At 44.4% G+C, this 18,779-nt stretch overlaps 1 protein-coding gene across 9 annotated transcripts in view; it reads right to left on the bottom strand.

Annotated features, from left to right (window-relative positions):
• Positions 1-886: 886 nt before the first annotated feature.
• Positions 887-18,779, bottom strand: part of Casp8 (caspase 8) — a 48,870-nt gene continuing 30,977 nt past the window's right edge. For 3 of the 9 annotated variants that reach the window (XR_015628882.1, XR_015628883.1, XR_015628884.1), the window contains exons 3-10: positions 17,491-17,596; positions 16,125-16,263; positions 15,991-16,044; positions 13,496-13,557; positions 11,366-11,507; positions 3,723-4,227; positions 1,298-1,776; positions 887-1,219 (exon numbers count right to left, since the gene is read on the bottom strand). Coding sequence is in view for 4 of the 9 variants with exons in the window: in NM_022277.2 (NP_071613.1) it covers positions 1,641-1,776; positions 3,723-4,227; positions 11,366-11,507; positions 13,496-13,557; positions 15,991-16,044; positions 16,125-16,263; positions 17,491-17,596 (1,144 nt within the window). In the remaining 5 variants the exon portion in view is untranslated. 9 annotated transcript variants of the gene reach the window in all.

The following is an 18,779-nucleotide window of genomic DNA, read 5'->3' as shown; positions in this document are numbered from 1 at the left end:
TAAAGTTTGTCTGCATCTACTTATCCAATCATGTGTTGTGTGTATGTAAGAGAGTGTGCTTTGGAGGTCAGAGGGTAACTTATGGGAGTCAATTCTTTCCTTCTATCATTTTGGTCCCAGGGTTCAAACCTTGTTACCAGTCTTTGCAGCAAGCCCCCTTACCCAATGAGCCATCTCACCAGCCTCCATTTTCACTAGAAAGAAAGAAAGAAAGAAAGATAGAAAGAAAGAAAGAAAGAAAGAAAGAAAGAAAGAAAGAAAGAAAGAAGGAAAGAAAGAAAGGGAGAAAGCAAGCAAGCAAACCCACAAGGACATTGCACACAATTATTGAGGATACAACAACATTAACAATGACAAGTTTAATTTTTGCAAATGTGTATGCATGTAAGGAATGCTTGCATGCATGTTCACACATGCATAAGTACATGTGAGGGTGCACATGCTTTGGCAGGCACATACGTGTAGCCTTTCTCAATTACTCTCCATCATAATCACAGAGGCAGGGTCTCTCAACTGAACCTAGAGTCCATTGATACCACTGGTCTGCTCCAGGGATCTGTCCCCACCCACCAAGTGCAGGAATTACAGGAGGGCAACATGACCATCAGCATTAAATCGGTTCCAGGGATCTGAACTCAGGCCCTCACATTTGCTTGGCAAGTACTTTAACCACTGAGCCACCTCTTCATGCTGGTCAAGGTCAATCCTTAGCTGCACTTAGGCATGGAAGTTTTTACAGTTACTTCCTCCAAAAACAAAGGGACCCTTTTCTTTTTATTATCACCGACATTTCCCAACAGCTCCACTCTGAGGGACTTTCAGTTGATCATGAAATATCCAGAGACTAATGAAAACTAACCTGGAAGAATTACATTCCACACAGAAAGAAGTTTAATACTTTTATTAAGTCCCAGAATCGCATGCAGACAATGCTATTCACTCCCTCTGTTAACTCGTCCCAGTCCATGATCCAGTCTTGCTTTCTTACTCACACATCTTCAAGTATTATTATTTTTTTTTCAAGACAAGCTTTCTCTGTGTAGCCCTGGCTGTCTTAGAACTTGCTCTGTAGAGCAGGCTGGCTTTGAATTCAGAGATCCTCTTGCCTCTGCCTCCGGAGTGCTGGGATTAAAGGTGAACCAATGGAATACAATTTATGTTGCCCAACTATTCTAGGGACAGGAAGTCCCAGAGGTTACTCCATTTTTTTTTTTCGGAGCTGGGGACCGAACCCAGGGCCTTGCGCTTCCTAGGTAAGCGCTCTACCACTGAGCTAAATCCCCAGCCCCGAGGTTACTCCATTTTTAAAAAGCAAAAAGTAACAGTATAAAGACTGGGTAGATTACATTTAGAAGTTTGTGTGTATGTGCATGCACGCGTGTGTGCATGCGTATACAACAATTGATGACAAAAGAGGTCATGTATTTGAAACTGGAAGATTACATAGGAAGATTTGAAGAGAGAAAACGGAAATGACATAAATGTAAACTCAAAAACAAAAGAAATGGTAAAAAAAATAAATAAGATTCTCTCCTTCACACAAAAGTGCACAGATAACCCATGTGAACTGTAGAGAGCACACATCAGTTAGGACACACAAAAGTGCACAGATAACCCATGTGAACTGTAGAGAGCACACATCAGTTAGGAGGGAAGAAGAGCTTCTTCCGTAGTGTGAAGATGGGCTGTGGCATCTGCTTTCCCATGTTCCTCGGGTTGTCTTTATTGCTCACATCATAGTTCACGCCAGTCAGGATGCTGAGAATATCCTCGCCTCTGAAAAACAAAGCAGCATGAAGCACCTATGGGGCAAGGCAGTGCCCACCGTCTCACTGGCTGTGCCCACTGTCTCACTGGCTGTGCCCACTGTCTCACTGGATGCACCACCATCTTGCTGGCCATGCTCACCTCCTCCCTAACAGTGCCACTGTCTCACTGGCTGTGCCCACCATCTCACTGGCAGTGTCCTCCGTCTCACTGGCAGTGCCCTCTGTCTCACTGACTGTGCCACCATCTCGCTGGCTATGGCCACCGTCTCACTGGCAGTGTCCTCCGTCTCACTGGCAGTGTCCTTCGTCTCACTGGCAGTGTCCTCCGTCTCACTGGCTGTGCCACCATCTCGCTGGCTATGGCCACCATCTCACAGGCAGTGCCCTCCATCTCACTGGCTGTACCCTCCGTCTCACTGGCTGTGCCCACCATCTCACTGGCAGTGCCCACCGTCTCACTGGCAGTGCCCTCCGTCTCACTGGCAGTGCCCTCTGTCTCACTGGCAGTGCCCTCCGTCTCACTGGCAGTGCCCTCTAGCTCACTGGCTGTGCCTGGAGTAGGTCTCTAGTTCTGTCTCTCAGAGAGAGCATCAAGCATTTGAAGTTGAAAGTCACTGAATCAAAACCTCTCACATCTTTTCTGACAACTCAGTTTTGTTCAGAGCACACAGAAAAAAGTACCTTTTCTGTACTTGGAATCTCTGCTGATTACAAGAAACCCCAGAATTCCTATGAGACCTGCTTTCCTTTTCTCTTAATCTCTGTGTTCCTCCACGCTTCCCATGTTGCCATCAGGACCTTGCAAATGTCTCTCCTTTCCCCCAGAAGCCTCTGCCTAAATCAGCATTGCTCCTACAGGATCATCCACAGACTGCTACCAAAACGTCAGCACGTAAAGGCTAAGCACTTCCTGTAGCCACCTCCCCAGCCCTGACACCAGCTGTCTGAGTCTTGTGGAGCAACCTCTTCATCTCTGTGCAGCTGACACATCCTGTAGGACTAGGGTTTAGTTACAAAAGCAAAGCACTGCCGTGTTGTTACATTGTCTCCACACTCTTCATACACTCATAAGACAAAGGTGGAAAAGGATCCCATAGAAGGGCTCCTTGTTCAGCTATCAGCTGGGTGTAAGTGTGTGTGTGTGGGGGGGACCTGAAATATGGAGCCCTAATTTAACTGAAGATGAACCATGTGGGATGCGGCCATCATCCCACACTTGTGGGTTCTTAGCAGGTAAAATTAGTAGAAACAATGGCCCCTGCTCTTCACTACCATTACGGTTTGCCAAGAAGGTTCAAGGCTAGAGAGCTATTAGAGGATTTCTTTTCTAATTTTTAAAAATTACATTTACTCACTCATGCAGCCACGTGACATGGTATACATGTGGTGGTCATAGGATAATTTGAAGGAGTTGGTCTTCTCCACCGTGTAGATCTCTAGGGATCTAACTCACGTTATCAGTGAGCCATCCTGCCAGCCCTAAAATACGACTTCTGACAAAGGCAAGGCATGTCAAACATAGTGGATGGCTTCCATCTGGCTCCACAAAGGGGTTGAGCTGCTCAGTCATGTTACCACCCAAAGACAGAGCTGGGCTGTGTGCTATCAGCAACCCCTCTGGCTCTGTGGTACGCTGAATAAAGGAAACACCTCAGTAAATATATTCACTTTCCCATCTATGAACTGAGGAGAATAAAGGAAACTCCTCAGTAAATATATTCGCTTTCCCATCTATGAACTGAGGAGAGCGGTACATGTCATCTTGGCAACTGACCTGGGAAATACAGCTACGTGAGCTACAGTGAGGCATTCAGAGGCGAAGCACACCAATGGCTACTTCTCTGCTTAGTACATATTATCTTGGCCGTAAAGCACCTTCTAATGGGCTCTAAGTAGAGCAATGAGTAAGGTAGCATAGCCTTGAGAAGGACCCAGGGAGAAGGCCAAACTCACCGAGGACATCTTTCCCTCAGGCTCTGGCAAAGTGACTGGATATACCAGGTCCCACGCGTGGGATCTCGGTAGGAAACACAGTTTTTCACAGTAGCCATCCCCAGCAGAAAGTCTGCCTCATCTGGGATATAGTTCTTGTAAGATGATGAATCCTCTTCTAAAACGTGCTCCTGTTCTAAGCCTGTCTCATCAGGCACAGGCACCGCTTTCTGGAAGTTATTTCCTTGACAAGCTTGAATAAAAAAGATTTTGGGTTTTCCAGCCAGGGAAGGGCACTTTGAGCCAGTGAAGTAAGATGTCAGCTCATAGATAGAGGCTTCCTTCCCATCCGTTCCGTAGACGATGCCCTTGTCCCCATGTGATAGGATGCAGCAGATGAAGCAGTCTTTGCCCTTGTGGTCCTTGCTTTGATAGGATACTAGAACCTCATGGATTTGACTTGCTGTGCAATCACTGAAGGACACGATCTCAAAATGAAGCTCCTTAAAGGTCTTACTCAGAGCCTCTGAAAAGGAAGGTAGGAAAGCACGAATTACAACAGTTTCCAGAATGCGGCCAAGAGATGGCTAAAACCCTCAGGCAAGCAGCAGAACCTGAGCGGGCCTTCTGCACTGCCAACTGGACCCGAGGGGGTTCTCACGGTTACTGGTGATGGTGCTGTGTCCAAGCTGGAGGTTTGCTGAGCCCTTGCACTGTGAGGATTCATTTCTACTCTCATCTTTTTGATAGTCTAGCTAGATATAGCCTTCTTTCCAAAACCCCCTTTCCTTGGAACATTCATGTTTTACCTTCCAGATCTGCTATTATGAAATTCAGTGACATCCTGACTTGTCCACAGCACGCGCACACACACACACACACACACACACACACACACACACACACACACACACACACACCCTCAATCTCTAAGATGCAATGAGTTCTTTCAGACTGGAGAACGTTCACTCACTTCTTGTACGGGTGCATTTCCTGGTCTTTTTATGGAACTCATGGTCACAGATCTCACGGTCACAGATCTGGCATCTGTAACTAGTATTCTCATTTCTACACCTTTTGCTCCCATTCCCCACCAGCGTTTCCTTTTTGTCTGACTTCCTGAGGCTTAAACTTCCACACATTTATTGTTGCTCATGTATTTTAAATATTTTAAAATATCATTTTGTGTGCATGAGTGTTTTTAACACATGTCTGTGTGTGCACCACACGCATGCCTGGTGCCTGCGGAGGCCAGAAGAGACTGACTCCTCTGGAACCGGAGCCTGTGAGCTGCCGGGGGAGGGAGGGGTGCTGGGATTGAATCCGGAGCCTCAGAGTGAGTAGCCAGTGCTTTTACCACTGAGTGACCTGTAGGGAGAATATCTTGTGTATTGTATGAATGCATTACCTGACAACCAAAAAGCCTATGGCCTATGGCTTAGGCAGGAAAGAGAAGGCGGGACACTGGGAGGAGAAAGAATTCTGGGTGAGAAGGAGGCCGGGAGATTCACAGGGAAGACGTGATCAGACGGACTTGGTACCTGAGTTTGGCAACCGGTCACACGGCAGAATGTAGGCCAGAATATATGGGATATTTTGAGTTACATCTAGTCAGAGAAGAGCCCAGCTATATAGCCAAGGCATTTGTAAAAACCATTTTGAGTCTGAGTTATTTCTGGGAGCATGGGTCTGGGAAGAAGAACCAGAGCCTAACTTAAACAGTCACCTCTCCAGCCCAGCGTTCCCATACACTTGACAGAGCTGTATGATGTAGCCACTCCCCCATTCCCCTCCCCCAGCTCCATCACCTTTTCTCTTCGGGAGACCTACCTGGCCCCAGGAACATCCAGATTAGACCCCACCCCATCTATCCTCTGCCTGCTGGGGCACAACTAGCAGACCTGAGCTGTGCTCTGTTTCCTAAGTTCCACTGACAAGCCCATGGCTCTGCCTGCCTCTCCCCTAGGAGGAGGCCTGCAGACTCCCGGACACTCAGGGCCACCTGGGGCACAGTGAGCAGCTTGCTGTTTTCTGAACTCTAATGTCAGACTCAAGGCTCTGCCTGCCTCCCTGAGGAGTCCTGTCAGCATCAGGAACATCCAGCAAACACCATGGACAGCCATATTGGCTAAAGGCTGGTATAAAAACGCAACCAACAAGAGCCTGGGCACCACCAGAGACCAGCTATCGTACTACACCGAGCATCAGATATCCTAGCACAGCCAAAGCAGAGGAAGGTGACCTTAAGTCTAATCTTATAAAGATGATAAAGACCTTTTAAGAGGAGACACAGCCAGAATACAGCAAATACATAGGCGAATGCCAGCAGCAAACCACTCAAATGGGTCTCAAATGGGACCCCTGTTGAAGGAATCAGAGAAAGGACTGGAAGAGCTTGAAGGGGCTCGAGACCCCATATGAACAACAATGCCAACCAACCAGAGCTTCCAGGGACTAAGCCACAACCCAAAGACTATACATGGACTGACCCTGGGCTCCAACTGCATAGGTAGCAATGAATATCCTAGTAAGAGCACCAGTGGAAGGGGAAGCCCTTGGTCCTGCCAAGACTGAACCCCCAGTGAACGGGATTGTTGTGGGGAGGGTGGTAATGGGGGGAGGATGGGGAGGGGAACAACCATATAGAATGGGAGGGGGAGGGGTTAGGAGGATGTTGGCCTGGAAACCGGGAAGGGGAGTAACAATCGAAATGTAAATAAGAAATACTCAAGTTAATAAAGATCAGGAAAAAAAGAGGAAATAAAGAAATACAGGAAAATATAATAAAAATATAAGAAATATAGGAACATACAATTAAGCAAAATACAATCAAACAGGTGAAAGAAATGAATAAAACTGTTTGAGACTTGAAAATGGAAATAGAAGCAACAAAGAAAAGACAAACGGGAATCTTGGAGATGGAAAACCTAGGGAAGAGGAGAGGAACTATAGCCAACAGAATACAAGAGATGGAAGACAGAATCTCAGGCCTGGAAAATATGATTAGGGAATGGATACATCAGTCAAATAAAATGTTAAATCTAGAAAGTTCTTGACACAAAACATCTAAGAAGTGTGGAATATTATTTAAAAAAATCAAACCAAAATTAATAGGACTAGAAGTAGAAGATTCCCAGCTCCAAGGCCCAGAAAATGTTATCGGTAAAATCATACAGGAAAACCTCCCCAACCTAAAGAAAGAGATGCCTATAAATAACCAAGAAGCCTACAGAACACCAAATATATTAGACCAGAAAAGAAAGTCCTCCCTCTACATAATAATGAAGACACTAAATGATGGAACAAAGAAAGAATATTAAAAGCTTCAAGGAAAAAAGGCTACGTTAGATACAAAGGCAGACCTATCAGAATTACACCAAACTTCTCACCAGAGACTGTGAAAGCCAGAGGGGCCTGAAGGTCTTGCAGACCCTAAGAGACCACAAATGTCAGCCCAGACTACTATACCCAGCAAAACCTTCAATCATCATCAATGGAGAAAACAAGCTATTCTATGACAAAACCAAGTTTAAACAATATCCATAAATTCAGTCCTACTAGAAGGAAAACTCCAACCCAAGAAGATTAATTACACCCATAAAAACATGAAATATCACACCAGCAAAACCAAAAGAAGGGAAACACTGCATGTGCATGCACGCATGTGCACACATACATACGCACACACACTACTAACAACAACATCAAAATAATAGAAAATAATAATCACTGGTCATTAATATCTCTTAACATCAATGGACTCGATTCCCTAATAAAAAGACACAGGCTAACAGAATGGATGCAAAAACAGGATCCATCATTTTATTGCATAGAAGAAATATGCCTCAGCAACAAAGGCAGTCAGTACCTCAGAGTAAAGGGCTGGAAAAGGGTTTTCCAAGCAAACAGCAAGAAGCAAGCTGGGGTAGCCATCCTAATCTCTAATAAAGTAGACTTTCAACCAAAAGTAATCAAAAGAGATGGGGAAGAACACTTTATGCTCATCAAAGGAAAAATCCACCAAGATGATGCCTTAATTCTGAACATTTATGCCCCAAATTCAAGAACACTAACACTAACACTTACTAAAAGAAACTTTACTAAAGTTTAAATCACACATCAAAGCCCACAAAATAGTGGGAGACTTCAACACCCCACTCTCACCAATGCACAGATCATAGAGACAAAAATGAAAATGGGAGAAATAATGGAACTAACAGATGTTATTAATCAAAGGGGCCTTATATATCTACAGAACAGTTCACACAAACACAGAAGAATACACCTCCTCCTCAGCACCTCATGGAACCTTCTCCAAAATCTACCATATAGTTGGTCACAAAGCAAGCAGAAACAAACACAACAAAATTGAAGCAATGCCTAGGATCCTATCAGACCACTGTAGAACACCTTCAACAGTAGCAAAACAGGAAGACTATGAACTCATGGAAACCGAACAATTCTTTACTCAATGACGACTGGGTCAGGGAAGAATAGAGACTTTCTAGAATTCAATGAAAACGAAGGCACAACATACCCAGAATTATGGAACCCATCGAAAGCAATGGTAAGAGGAAACTTCATAGCACTAAGTGCCTTCATAAAGACATTGGAGAGATCTCATACTAGCAGATCAAAGCTAAAAACTCTAGGACAAAAAGAAGCAAAAACACTCAAGAGGAGGTGATGGCAAAAAAAATTAAACTTGGGGCTAAAATCAATAAATTAGAAACAAAGAGAATTATACAAAGAATCAACAAAACCAAGAGCTGATTCCTTGAGAAAAATCAACAAGATAGAAAAAAATCCTTAATTAAACTAACTAAAAGGCAGAGAAACAGTATCCAAATTAACAAACTCAGAAATGAAAAGGGGGACATAACAACAGACACTGAGGAAATTCAAAGAATCATTAGGTCTTATTTCAGAAGATTTTACTCCACAAAATTGGAAAATTTAAAGGACATGGACAATTTTTTAACCAAAGTTGAATCAAGATAAGGCTAACAATTTAAATAGTCCTATAACTCCTAAGGAATTCCTTAAAATTCCTCAAGCAAAGAAAGCCCAGAGCTGGATTGTTTTAGCACAGAATTCTACCAGACTTTCAAAGAAAAAGTAATGCTAGTATTCCTCAAATTATGCCACAAAATAGAGAAAGAAGGAACATTGTCAAATTCATCTTATGAGGTCACAGTCACCCTGATACAGAAACCATACAAAGACTCAACAAAGAAACAGGATTTCAGACCAATTTCCCTTATGAACATTGTGCAAAAATACTCAATAAAATACTTGCAAACCAAATGCAAGAACATGTCAGAAAGATTATCCACTATGGTCAAGTATGCTTCATCCCAGGGATGCAGGGATAGTTCAACATTTGAAAATCCATCAACGGAATTTACCATATAAACAAACAAAATGCTGAAAAAGCCTTAACAAAATCCAACACCCCTTCATGATAAAAGGGATACAAAGTATGTACCTAAGCATAATAAAGTCAATTTACAGCAAGCCAAATGCCAACCAGAAGTTAAATTAAATGAAGAGAAACAAAGTAATTCCACTAAAATCAGGGACAAAACAAGGCTATCTACTCTCCATAGCCGTCAATATAGTACTTGACGTTCTAGCTAGAGCAGCAAGACAACTAAAGGAGCTCAAGGGGATACAAATTGGAAAGAAAAAAGTCAAAGTATGGCTATTCACAAATGATACGATAGTATACCTAAGTGATCCCCAAAATTCTATCAAAAATTCTTACAGCTGATAAACACCTCAAAGTACCTGGATACAAAATTAACTAAAAGAAAAGTCACCAGCCCTCTTTTACACAAACAATAAATGGAATGAGAAAGAAGTTAGGAGACAGCATCCTTTACAATAGCCACAAATAATAAAAAAAATATTTTGGTGTAACTCTGAGGAAGCAGATGGAAGATCTGTGTGATAAGAACATTGAAGAAACGTTGAAGACAATCTCAGAAGATGGAAAGATCTCTCCTGCTCACGGATTGGCAGGATTAACATAGTAAAGACAGCCATCTCACCAAAATCGATCTACAGATTCAGTGCAATCCCCATCAAAATTCCAATGCAATCCTTTACAGACCTCGAAAGAGCAATTCTCAACTTCATATAGAAAACCAAAAAAACTCAGGGCAGCCAAAACAATCCTGAACAATAAATGAGCTTCTGGAGGAATCACCATCTCTGACTCAAGCTGTACTACAGAGCAGTGGTAATAAAAAAAATCACATAGCATTGGTATAAAAACAGACAAGTTGATCATCGCAATCGACTCGAAGACCCAGAAATAAAGCCACACATTTACAGATAGATACTTGATTTTGGACAAAGAAGCCAAAACTATAAAATGGAGAAAAGAAAGCACCTTCAACAAATGGTGCTGGTCTCTGAATGTAAGCATGTAGAAAAATGCAAATAGATCCAGAATTATCAGCTTGTACAAAACTCAAGCTCAAGTGGGTTAAAGACCTCAACATAAAACCATGTATGCCCATAAAACCAGATCTTCTATTAACTGGAATAGAAGAGAGAATGGGGAATGGTCTTGACTGCTTTGGTCCAGGAGACAACTTCCTGAACAGAACACCAACAGCTCAGGCACTAAGATCAGCAATTAATAAATGTGACCTCATGAAACAAAAGCTTCTGTAATGCAAAAGGACAAATGAACAATATTTGTGAACAGGACAAAACAGCAGCCTACAGACTGGAAAGATCTTCACCAGCCCTGTGTCCAACAAAGGCCTAATATCCAAAATATATAAAGAACTCAAGAAATTAAACACCAACAAACCAAATAACCCAATTAAAAATGGAATTCAGAGATAAACAGAGAATTCTCAACAGAGGAGTCTCTAATGACCAAGAAGCACTTAAAGAAATGTTCAACGTCCTTAGTCACCAGGGAAATGCAAATTAAATGACCCTGAGATTCCACCTTATAGCCTTTGGAATGGCTAAGATAAAAAACTCAAATGACAGCTCATAGTGGCAAAGATGTGGAGGAAGGGAACACCCCTCCATTGCTGGTGGGAGTGGAAACTTGTACAACCTCTTTGGAAATCAACCCTTTAAATTGGGAATAGTTTTACCTCAAGACCCAACTATACCACTATTGGGCATACACCCAAAGGATGTTCCACCTCATCAAGGAGACTTGCTCAACTGTGTTCATAGCAGCTTTAGTCATAACAGCCAGAAACAACCCAGATGTCCCTCAGCCGAAGAATGGATAAAAGAAAATGCAGTTCATTCACAATGGAGTATAACTCAGCCTCTGGGAGAGAATGCGCTTAGCCTGATGGGACGTGATTGCTAGAGCAGGTTGGAACCCTAGCCAGGTGGGGTCAGGGCAGGAATGGAGGGCTTCTTTGAGGAGAAGGGGAGGGGAATAGGAAGAGAGAGGTAGGAGGGTGGGACTGGAAGGAGAGGAGGCAGCAGGGCTGTGATTGAGATGTAAAGAGAATAAACAAAATAAATTAATGAAAAAAATGCTTGATACATCTTCTTGAATTATAAATCTAATTTCTCAAAATACAGGGCCCTTTAAGTATAAGTACTATTCTCTTTGGTTAGAGGAAAGTCCATGAGAATAAAATTTTCTCACACTCCTCCTTTGGATCCCACCATACCTTCATCATAGTTGGTTCCTTTTCTGTCCCGCATGTTGCTGAGTTTGGGTATGTCCTCCCGTGCTTTGCTGAAATTATTATTGTTGAAGATCAGACAGTACCCCCGAGGTTTGCTCTTCATTTGGTAAACGTTGTCTGAATTCTGGAAAACAAAAGCCAGGACCAGGAGCTGATACTACAGCTCAGACACTGGCTGTGTAACAAGTGCCCAGGAAGAGGCTGGGCTGCTCAGCCCCACTAGAAAGCACAGACTCCTTCCAGTCAGATGTGGGGCCATTTTCCTGAAAACCAACTTTCTGTTCCTCGCCTTGCACAGCTTCTCATGAGCTGCATGGAAAAGTAGGACTTGGCTTGCTGAATTCCCTCTGTGTATGTCATGGCCGTCATCAGAGCTTATCAGTGTCCCTGACCATGCAGAAGAGCTTCAGGCCGGATACCAATCTGTCCATTTGTGGGAACTAGAGTTTATGACTCTCAGTTCACTCAAGGTTGATGTCTTGGGATGTTCCTCCATGAGCTTAGGGATCTTTCTGTGGTCTACTCAGCTCATCTGGGTTTCTTGGCTAACAGTTGTGAGCCTGCCCTTCACACAGGACATGGTGTAGTCGCTGGATGGTTAAAGCTGATGCCTTAATCCAGTGCAAAGGAACTCCATGGGGGATGGAGAGCAAGGAGCTTGTCAAGTTGTGTTTACCAAATCCTGACAGTAAAACCCAGAGGGGCAGGGGCTGGAGAGATGGCTCAGTGGTTAAGAGCACTGACTGCTCTTCCAGAAGCCCTGAGTTCAATTCCCAGCAACCACATGGTGGCTCACAACCATCTGTAATGGGATCTGATGACCTCCTCTGGTGTGTCTGAAGACAGCGACATTATAGACACACAAAATAACATTCTGGTTATTTTCTTAGGGCTGCTTCAGGCTGAGATTTTCAGCATTTGGGTGGAAACTTCTGCTTTCTCCTGAAGCAAAGGACCCCAGGCTAGGAAGACAAATGGCAGTTTCTATGGCTTGAAACGTTAGGACTCTGGGCAACTCACCTAATCTCCTAGTAGTGTAATACCTTTCGTAATACACTTGAGTTTCTCTTCATATTGTACAAATCCTTCACCTTTCAATATGTTTTCTATGACATATAAACTTTATTGAGCACAAAATATACTCAGTATTTGTTACTATTCTAAGTTTTCCAACTTATATTTAGTAAATTTATTCAGATACTGTAATAGTAACAGCTACTAAGTAGTAACATGGTATCCTCTCTGCTGGGTGAGGAGAATGCTGTAGAACTCCAGTGTGCTTCAGAGCCACTCACGGAGTCAATGATCCTTGATTTCCTGACCAACAAAGGCCCAGGAATCTTCTCAGGAGCCCACCCTAGTACGGACTCCATTCAAAGTGAGAAGGATTTCCCATGCTTCCTGCCACATGGAGGCTCATGGGCTGAGCTATATTTGGTGAATTACTGAAGATTATAAATGGAAGCTATCCAGGAAGGAAATCTCTCTACGTGTTTCACTGAGAAAAAAACTAAGAGGTGCTGAGATCTTACTAGCTGCCTAACACAAAGGAGAAAGCTCTTCGTGGTGTCAGGCTGAAAGAAGACCGGCCGAGAAACCCCTCCTGAGCTTCCACCCCATCCCCCACATGCCCATTTCAGCTAACACAGCTGCTAGAGGAGGACGAGGCCACGCGTACCCTCTCCCCTTTAACAACCCCTGTACCTCTGCCTTTGACCTTACAGAAACATTACAGCCCAATGTGATGGCCTACGCCTCTAACCCCAGCACTTGGGAAGTGAAGAAAGGGAACCTGGAGTGCAGGGTTAACCTCAGCTATATACTGAGTTCAAGGCTAATCTAAGCTACAGGAGACACTGTCTCAAACTACAGACAAAACAGTGATAGATCAATTAACCCAGAGAAAACCGGAGAGGCTATCTTTAACTGGTTCTTTTGTAGTTTTTTGTTTGTTTGTTTGTTTTGTTTTTGTTTTTTGTTTTTTTTTTACTCCAGAGTTCTCAAAATTTCCAAAAGGCTCTGCTCCTTATTGGCTTATCTGGCAGCTGAAAAGGAACCGACAAAACCAAGGAACAGGAACACCAGTGTAACGAGAGGGGGAGAGATACCTACTAGTGACTCACTCTCTTGCTCTCCTGGCGAGTCCCACATGTCCTGCATTTTGATGGTCACCTCTGCAAACAAACAAAACAAAACAAAAAAACCATCAAGAATGAGAGGCTTTTGGCAAAGGTTGTTCGGTTGTTTTTTGTTTTTGTTTTTGTTTTTTTAAATGTAACATTTAGGACAACCTAAGGACCTTAAAATATTTTTCAGGATGCAAGCACATGCACATACATGTGTATGTATGTGAATGTGCGTGCGTGCGTGCGTGTGTGCGTGTGTGTGTGTGTTGATGTAGGAAGCTCTCATGCTATGGCTTGCGTGTGGAGATCACAGAGGACTCTGCAGATTGGTTCCCTCCCTCCCTCTTGCATGTGTTCCAGAGATCAAACTCCGAACACCTGGCCTGCATGGCATGCACTTTTTACCTACCAAGGCATTTCACTGACCCCTGTGGTGTTTTTAAAAATAACCATTGAAACAACCTTGAACATAGTCAGGTACCAATCTTGTACAAAGGGCACTGAGCCTGCCTCTGGGAAACCAAGTGCAACCGCCCCATTTGCTAGGCAGTTAGTGATAAAGGCACGAGTTTGGGATGAGTCACTGAGTCAAACGTGCTGAAGGTGCTCGGAAAGAGCTGGGCTCAGGCATGCAAGGATGGAGAAAGAACCTTACTCAGGCTCAGTCTTTAAAGAAGGGTGATCCTCAGGGCGGGAGAGATGGCTCAGCTGTTGACAGCTTAGCATTTTTGCCGAGGGCCAGAGATTCCCAGCACCCACACGGTGGCTCACAAACATCTGTAACTCCAGTTCTGGGGGATCTGATGCCGTCTTCTGATGGATTCAGGCTCCTACACAAACACCGCACGCATAAACTCGATCAGCCACACATATGCACACATAAATTTAAATAGAGTGATCCAAACTATATTATACAGCAAAAGCAACAGTGAAAACATAAGAGAGGTATTATAGTTACTCTATAAATATTAATATTTACAGAGTAGTGATGGTGTTTTAATTTTCTCTGAATTTAAAAGTTGCCCCCCAAAGGAGTAAATAAAATTTTTATAATCAGAGTACTAGATTAATCAAAAATTTGGAGGGGACTAGAGAGATGCTCAGTAGATAAAAGCACTGGCTGCTCTTGCAGAGGGTGCAGATTTGGTCCCCAGCACCCACATAGTGGCTCATACCACCTGTAATGCCACTTTCAGGAGATCTGATGGCCTCTTCCAGCCTCCATGAGCACGCACACTCATGTTTTGACACATACACATAGTTGAAAAATAGAATTTTAAAAATAAATTTTAAAAACTTGAAAGAGCCAGGTGTTGTAGCACACACCTTTAACCCCAGCACTTGGAAGACAGAGGCAGATAGATCTCTACAAGTTGGAAACCAGCCCATTCTACATAGCAAGTTCCAGACCAGCTTGCGACACAGGGAGATCCTGTGTGGTGGTTTGAATAGGTATGGTCCTCATAGACTCATGTGTTTGAATGTGCGCCCCATTAAGAGTGGCACTATTAAGAGATGTGGCCTTGTTGCAGGAAGTTTGTCACTGTGGAAGTCCCATTGAGATCTCATATATGCCCAAGCCATGCCCAGTGGCACAGTCTCCTGGCTACCTTAGGATCAAGATGGAGAACTCTCAGCTCCATATCCAGCCCCATGTCTGCCTGCACTGCCAGGTCTCACCATGACAGTGACAGACTGAACCTCTGAACTGTTAGCCAGCCCCAGTTAAATGTTTTCTTTTCTAAGAATTGCTGTGGTCACGGTGTCTCTTCACAGTAATAGAACTCCTAACTGAGACACCCTGCTCCAACAACAAAACGTTGGAGGAACCCTTCTGTTTGTTCTACCTCGACTCCTAGGTAAGAAAGCAGAGGACAGGGATGAGATAGGCAACTTGGCTTGAGTATACTAGGGTGAGGCAGGCACACAATGGAGGAACGCGGGCAAGTGTGAACCTGGGAGCCTGGACTTAACAGGAGACTAAAAGGACTATGCACACTTGGCTGAGGGGCGTCTCACAGAGCAGAGAAACTTGAAGAAACTTGAGTGCTCTGGAAAAAAGTCAGGTGTTGATCCTAACACTCAAGACAGAGTTAGGTAGTTTTCTGTGATTTCAAGGCCAGCCTGGTCCACATAGAGAGTTCCAAAACAACTAGGACTATGTAGAAAGACCCTGTCTCAACAAAACAAAAGAATGTTCAGGAAAATAATTCGAGTCTAGCTCCCTCCAACTCTCTTCAAAAGCAGAGGCCAGAGCAGAGTTAAGACCCTCTTATAGAGTAACTGTGGGTTCACTTCAGATGTTTCCATGGGGCTGTCAGAGAGCTGCAGAGGTGACAAGCAGAGGTGACAAGCAGAGGTGGCAAGTAGCCACTGAACTTTCATCTTACTCAGGATGTGGCAGAAGGTGGTGGGAAGAGGAAGAGAGGAAATCGGAAACCAAGCACCTCAGAATCTAAGGAGTGTATCTGCAGGCATTACCATCCAAAACAGAAACTGGCAGCTCTTCCCCTCCTTCAGTGCTCATTCTTCTCTCTGAATTGAAAAAGAAAAACTTGATCAGAAACAGCTGTTTCTCTGAGGGCTTTGCTGACTCGCAGTGGTTAGCTAGCTACCTGTGCTTGATCGTTCGTAATCGTCGATCCTTCCCAGCAAGCTCCTGTTGACCCGGAAACAGATTGATTTTAGGGTAACCAAGTTGTTTTCTGCCAGGATAGTCCTCTTCTCCATCTCTACGAAAATATCAAGCAGGCTCTGTGGAGGAGAGCGAAAGCATGAATGGCTGGGGGCGCACGGGCTTTGGGATTAGGGGCTTGGTTTAGTCCCCACTTCTTCAGCCTTATTTCTCAAGTAGATCCCCCTCCCTCCTCCAAGCACGTCCTGATCTCTCACAGTTGACAGTAATCAGGAAGGCCTAAAAGTATTTTAAAAGATGGGAAGATGAAGAAACCATGTCAGGTGTCACCCAGTCCCCAGGTCTTGTTCTCAAACAGTATGAGAAAGGCTTCCTCTATGGACCAGCCTGAGAAATGTGGATGGGACAGTCCTGGAGATTTCATTCTACCCCGTATTGCCCCTGGTACCTTATCTACTTCTAAACCTTAGTTAATACACACAGAGTCACGGGCACCAAACACACAGAGAGATGCCACACACCTGTGTTCGCGTGTATCCGAAACAAATGCACAGAGATATATCTGGACAAAGCATACATCAAATTTAGACACAGCACACAAAGACACACTGATTCACAGATTAAGAAAAACCCACACACAGAGGCACCACACATGTATAGACTCAGACCAACAAAGAAGCCACACAGGGGTACACACACTCAGGCACATACACCACACATATACATAAGAAACACCCACAATATACACAACATGTAGACACAGACACATACATCATACAACCTACTCGTAAAGACACATAATGCACACTGGGGCAGGGGCGAGGGGTAGACAAACAAGCAAATATGATGTGTTTCAAGGGCAGCAGAAGTGGGGAAATGTGACCCGCGGCTACCTTTTCCCCTTGGCTGGGTCCCCTGTGTTGTTGAACAGCATGCCTTGCTCTCTCAGGCGCTGCCCCATGGGGCTGAGCAAGACACTTCACTGTGCTGAGGCACTAGAGCCGTAACTACCTTTCCTAACCACTCTCTTCCTGTGAGAACACAGGGGATAGCTCAGTGGGCAGAGCGCTTGCCTACTGTGCAGAAAGTTCTGAGTTCCACATCCTGGAACCATATAAATCAGGAGGCGTGGCACAGGTCAGTAATCCCAACACCCAGGAGGTAAATGCAGGAAGATCAGAAGTTTTGGGTCAACCTTGGCTACATAGCAAGTTTGGATTTAGCCTGGGCTACATGATTTCGTGTCTCAAAACAACAACAATGCAGCCTTGAATACAGTTTGTGGTTAGCAGTGCTCTCTGGTCTCAGAAACCCTGGTGACCCATCTTCAGGAGACTAGGTCTTACCGAGTTGTCTTGCAGTTTACATTTAGGGATCTCAGTGATCAAAAGGAACTTAAAAGATTTCAAATCCTCCTTGTCCATGTCTTCTGAGAGCTTAAAGAGCATAACCCTATGGCAGGAAACAGAGACACTTTAGAAACAGGTTCTAGATCTCACCACTACACCATTATAGAAGGCTTCACTCCCAGGGCCTCCATAAAATAGCCAACTATTCCTGACTGGTGAGCCCCAGGAGGAGGCTGCCATAGTGGTGGACGTCTACAGAGTCGGGTCCAACCAACCCATTGGAGAGAAGTCCTACCACATTTGAATCCTGACTAACTTTAACTGAAAGAATCTTGATGCTCCTACGTTGATATAGGTCAAGATCCAGGTGCAAGGATTTGGGGAAATTTTATTCTCCACAGTGCACATCGAGCTGACTCCCTTCCAAGCACGGATCCATGTTCTCTCACAATTTCCTTCTGGAAGAAGGTTGAATATTTGGTTCTAGAATAAAAGGGGGTCTGAACACACACACACACACACACACACACACACACACACACACACACACACTTCCTCCCACTCTAGCCAACACCAAAGGCTCTCAACACAACCAGCTGCCCTGTGTTCTGCCACCAAATATTCCCTGTGTTGTGTGCATGCATCGCCCACCTACAATCACACCACGTTGCCAGGGTGTACTCAGGGCTCTGTTCTTTCACTGAACCTTCATTCATTACCCTCCCTCCCACCCCACCAGGGAGAACTCATATGGCAACAGTCTGTTTATAAACTCCTGGAGTCCCCTCACAGCCCAGCCCATGCCTTTTTTTCACTTTCATTAACCTGAGATTTGTGAGGTGCAATGTTTGAGGAGCCCCAGACTACAAACACATCTTATAGGCAGGGCAAAACTTTGTGGGTGGGCTGACATCCCCATCCTTCCACTGGAAGTCATGCCTGGCTATAGGAGGTGGCCACTTCCAGGCAGGGTGAGGTGTTTTTGTGCTGCTCCCCATAATAACAACCCTTCCCACCTACTTGTGTACGCAACCCTTCTGTGGCTTTAAGTGTGAGCCACCAAGATACACACAGATGTGTGAACCTGCCTTCTTATTAATTCAGGCCTGCACCCACCCTCCCAGCGCCACCCCCCAGCTCCTCTCCCCCCCCTCGCCACCAGGGCAGGGGTAATGCAAAGAATTTCCGGTTTATTTCAAGAAGTGAAACGCCCCCCCCCCCCCAAAAAAAAGTGAGCACACCTCTAGATTTTTCCATTTCCCCTCCCCTTGCCCAGCACAGGGGCA

This window comes from Rattus norvegicus, chromosome 9 (genome assembly GCF_021556685.1).
Source record: "Rattus norvegicus strain SHRSP/BbbUtx chromosome 9, alternate assembly SHRSP_T2T, whole genome shotgun sequence".
Classification (NCBI taxonomy): domain Eukaryota; kingdom Metazoa; phylum Chordata; class Mammalia; order Rodentia; family Muridae; genus Rattus; species Rattus norvegicus.
This window is presented reverse-complemented; position numbering and strand designations above follow the sequence as displayed.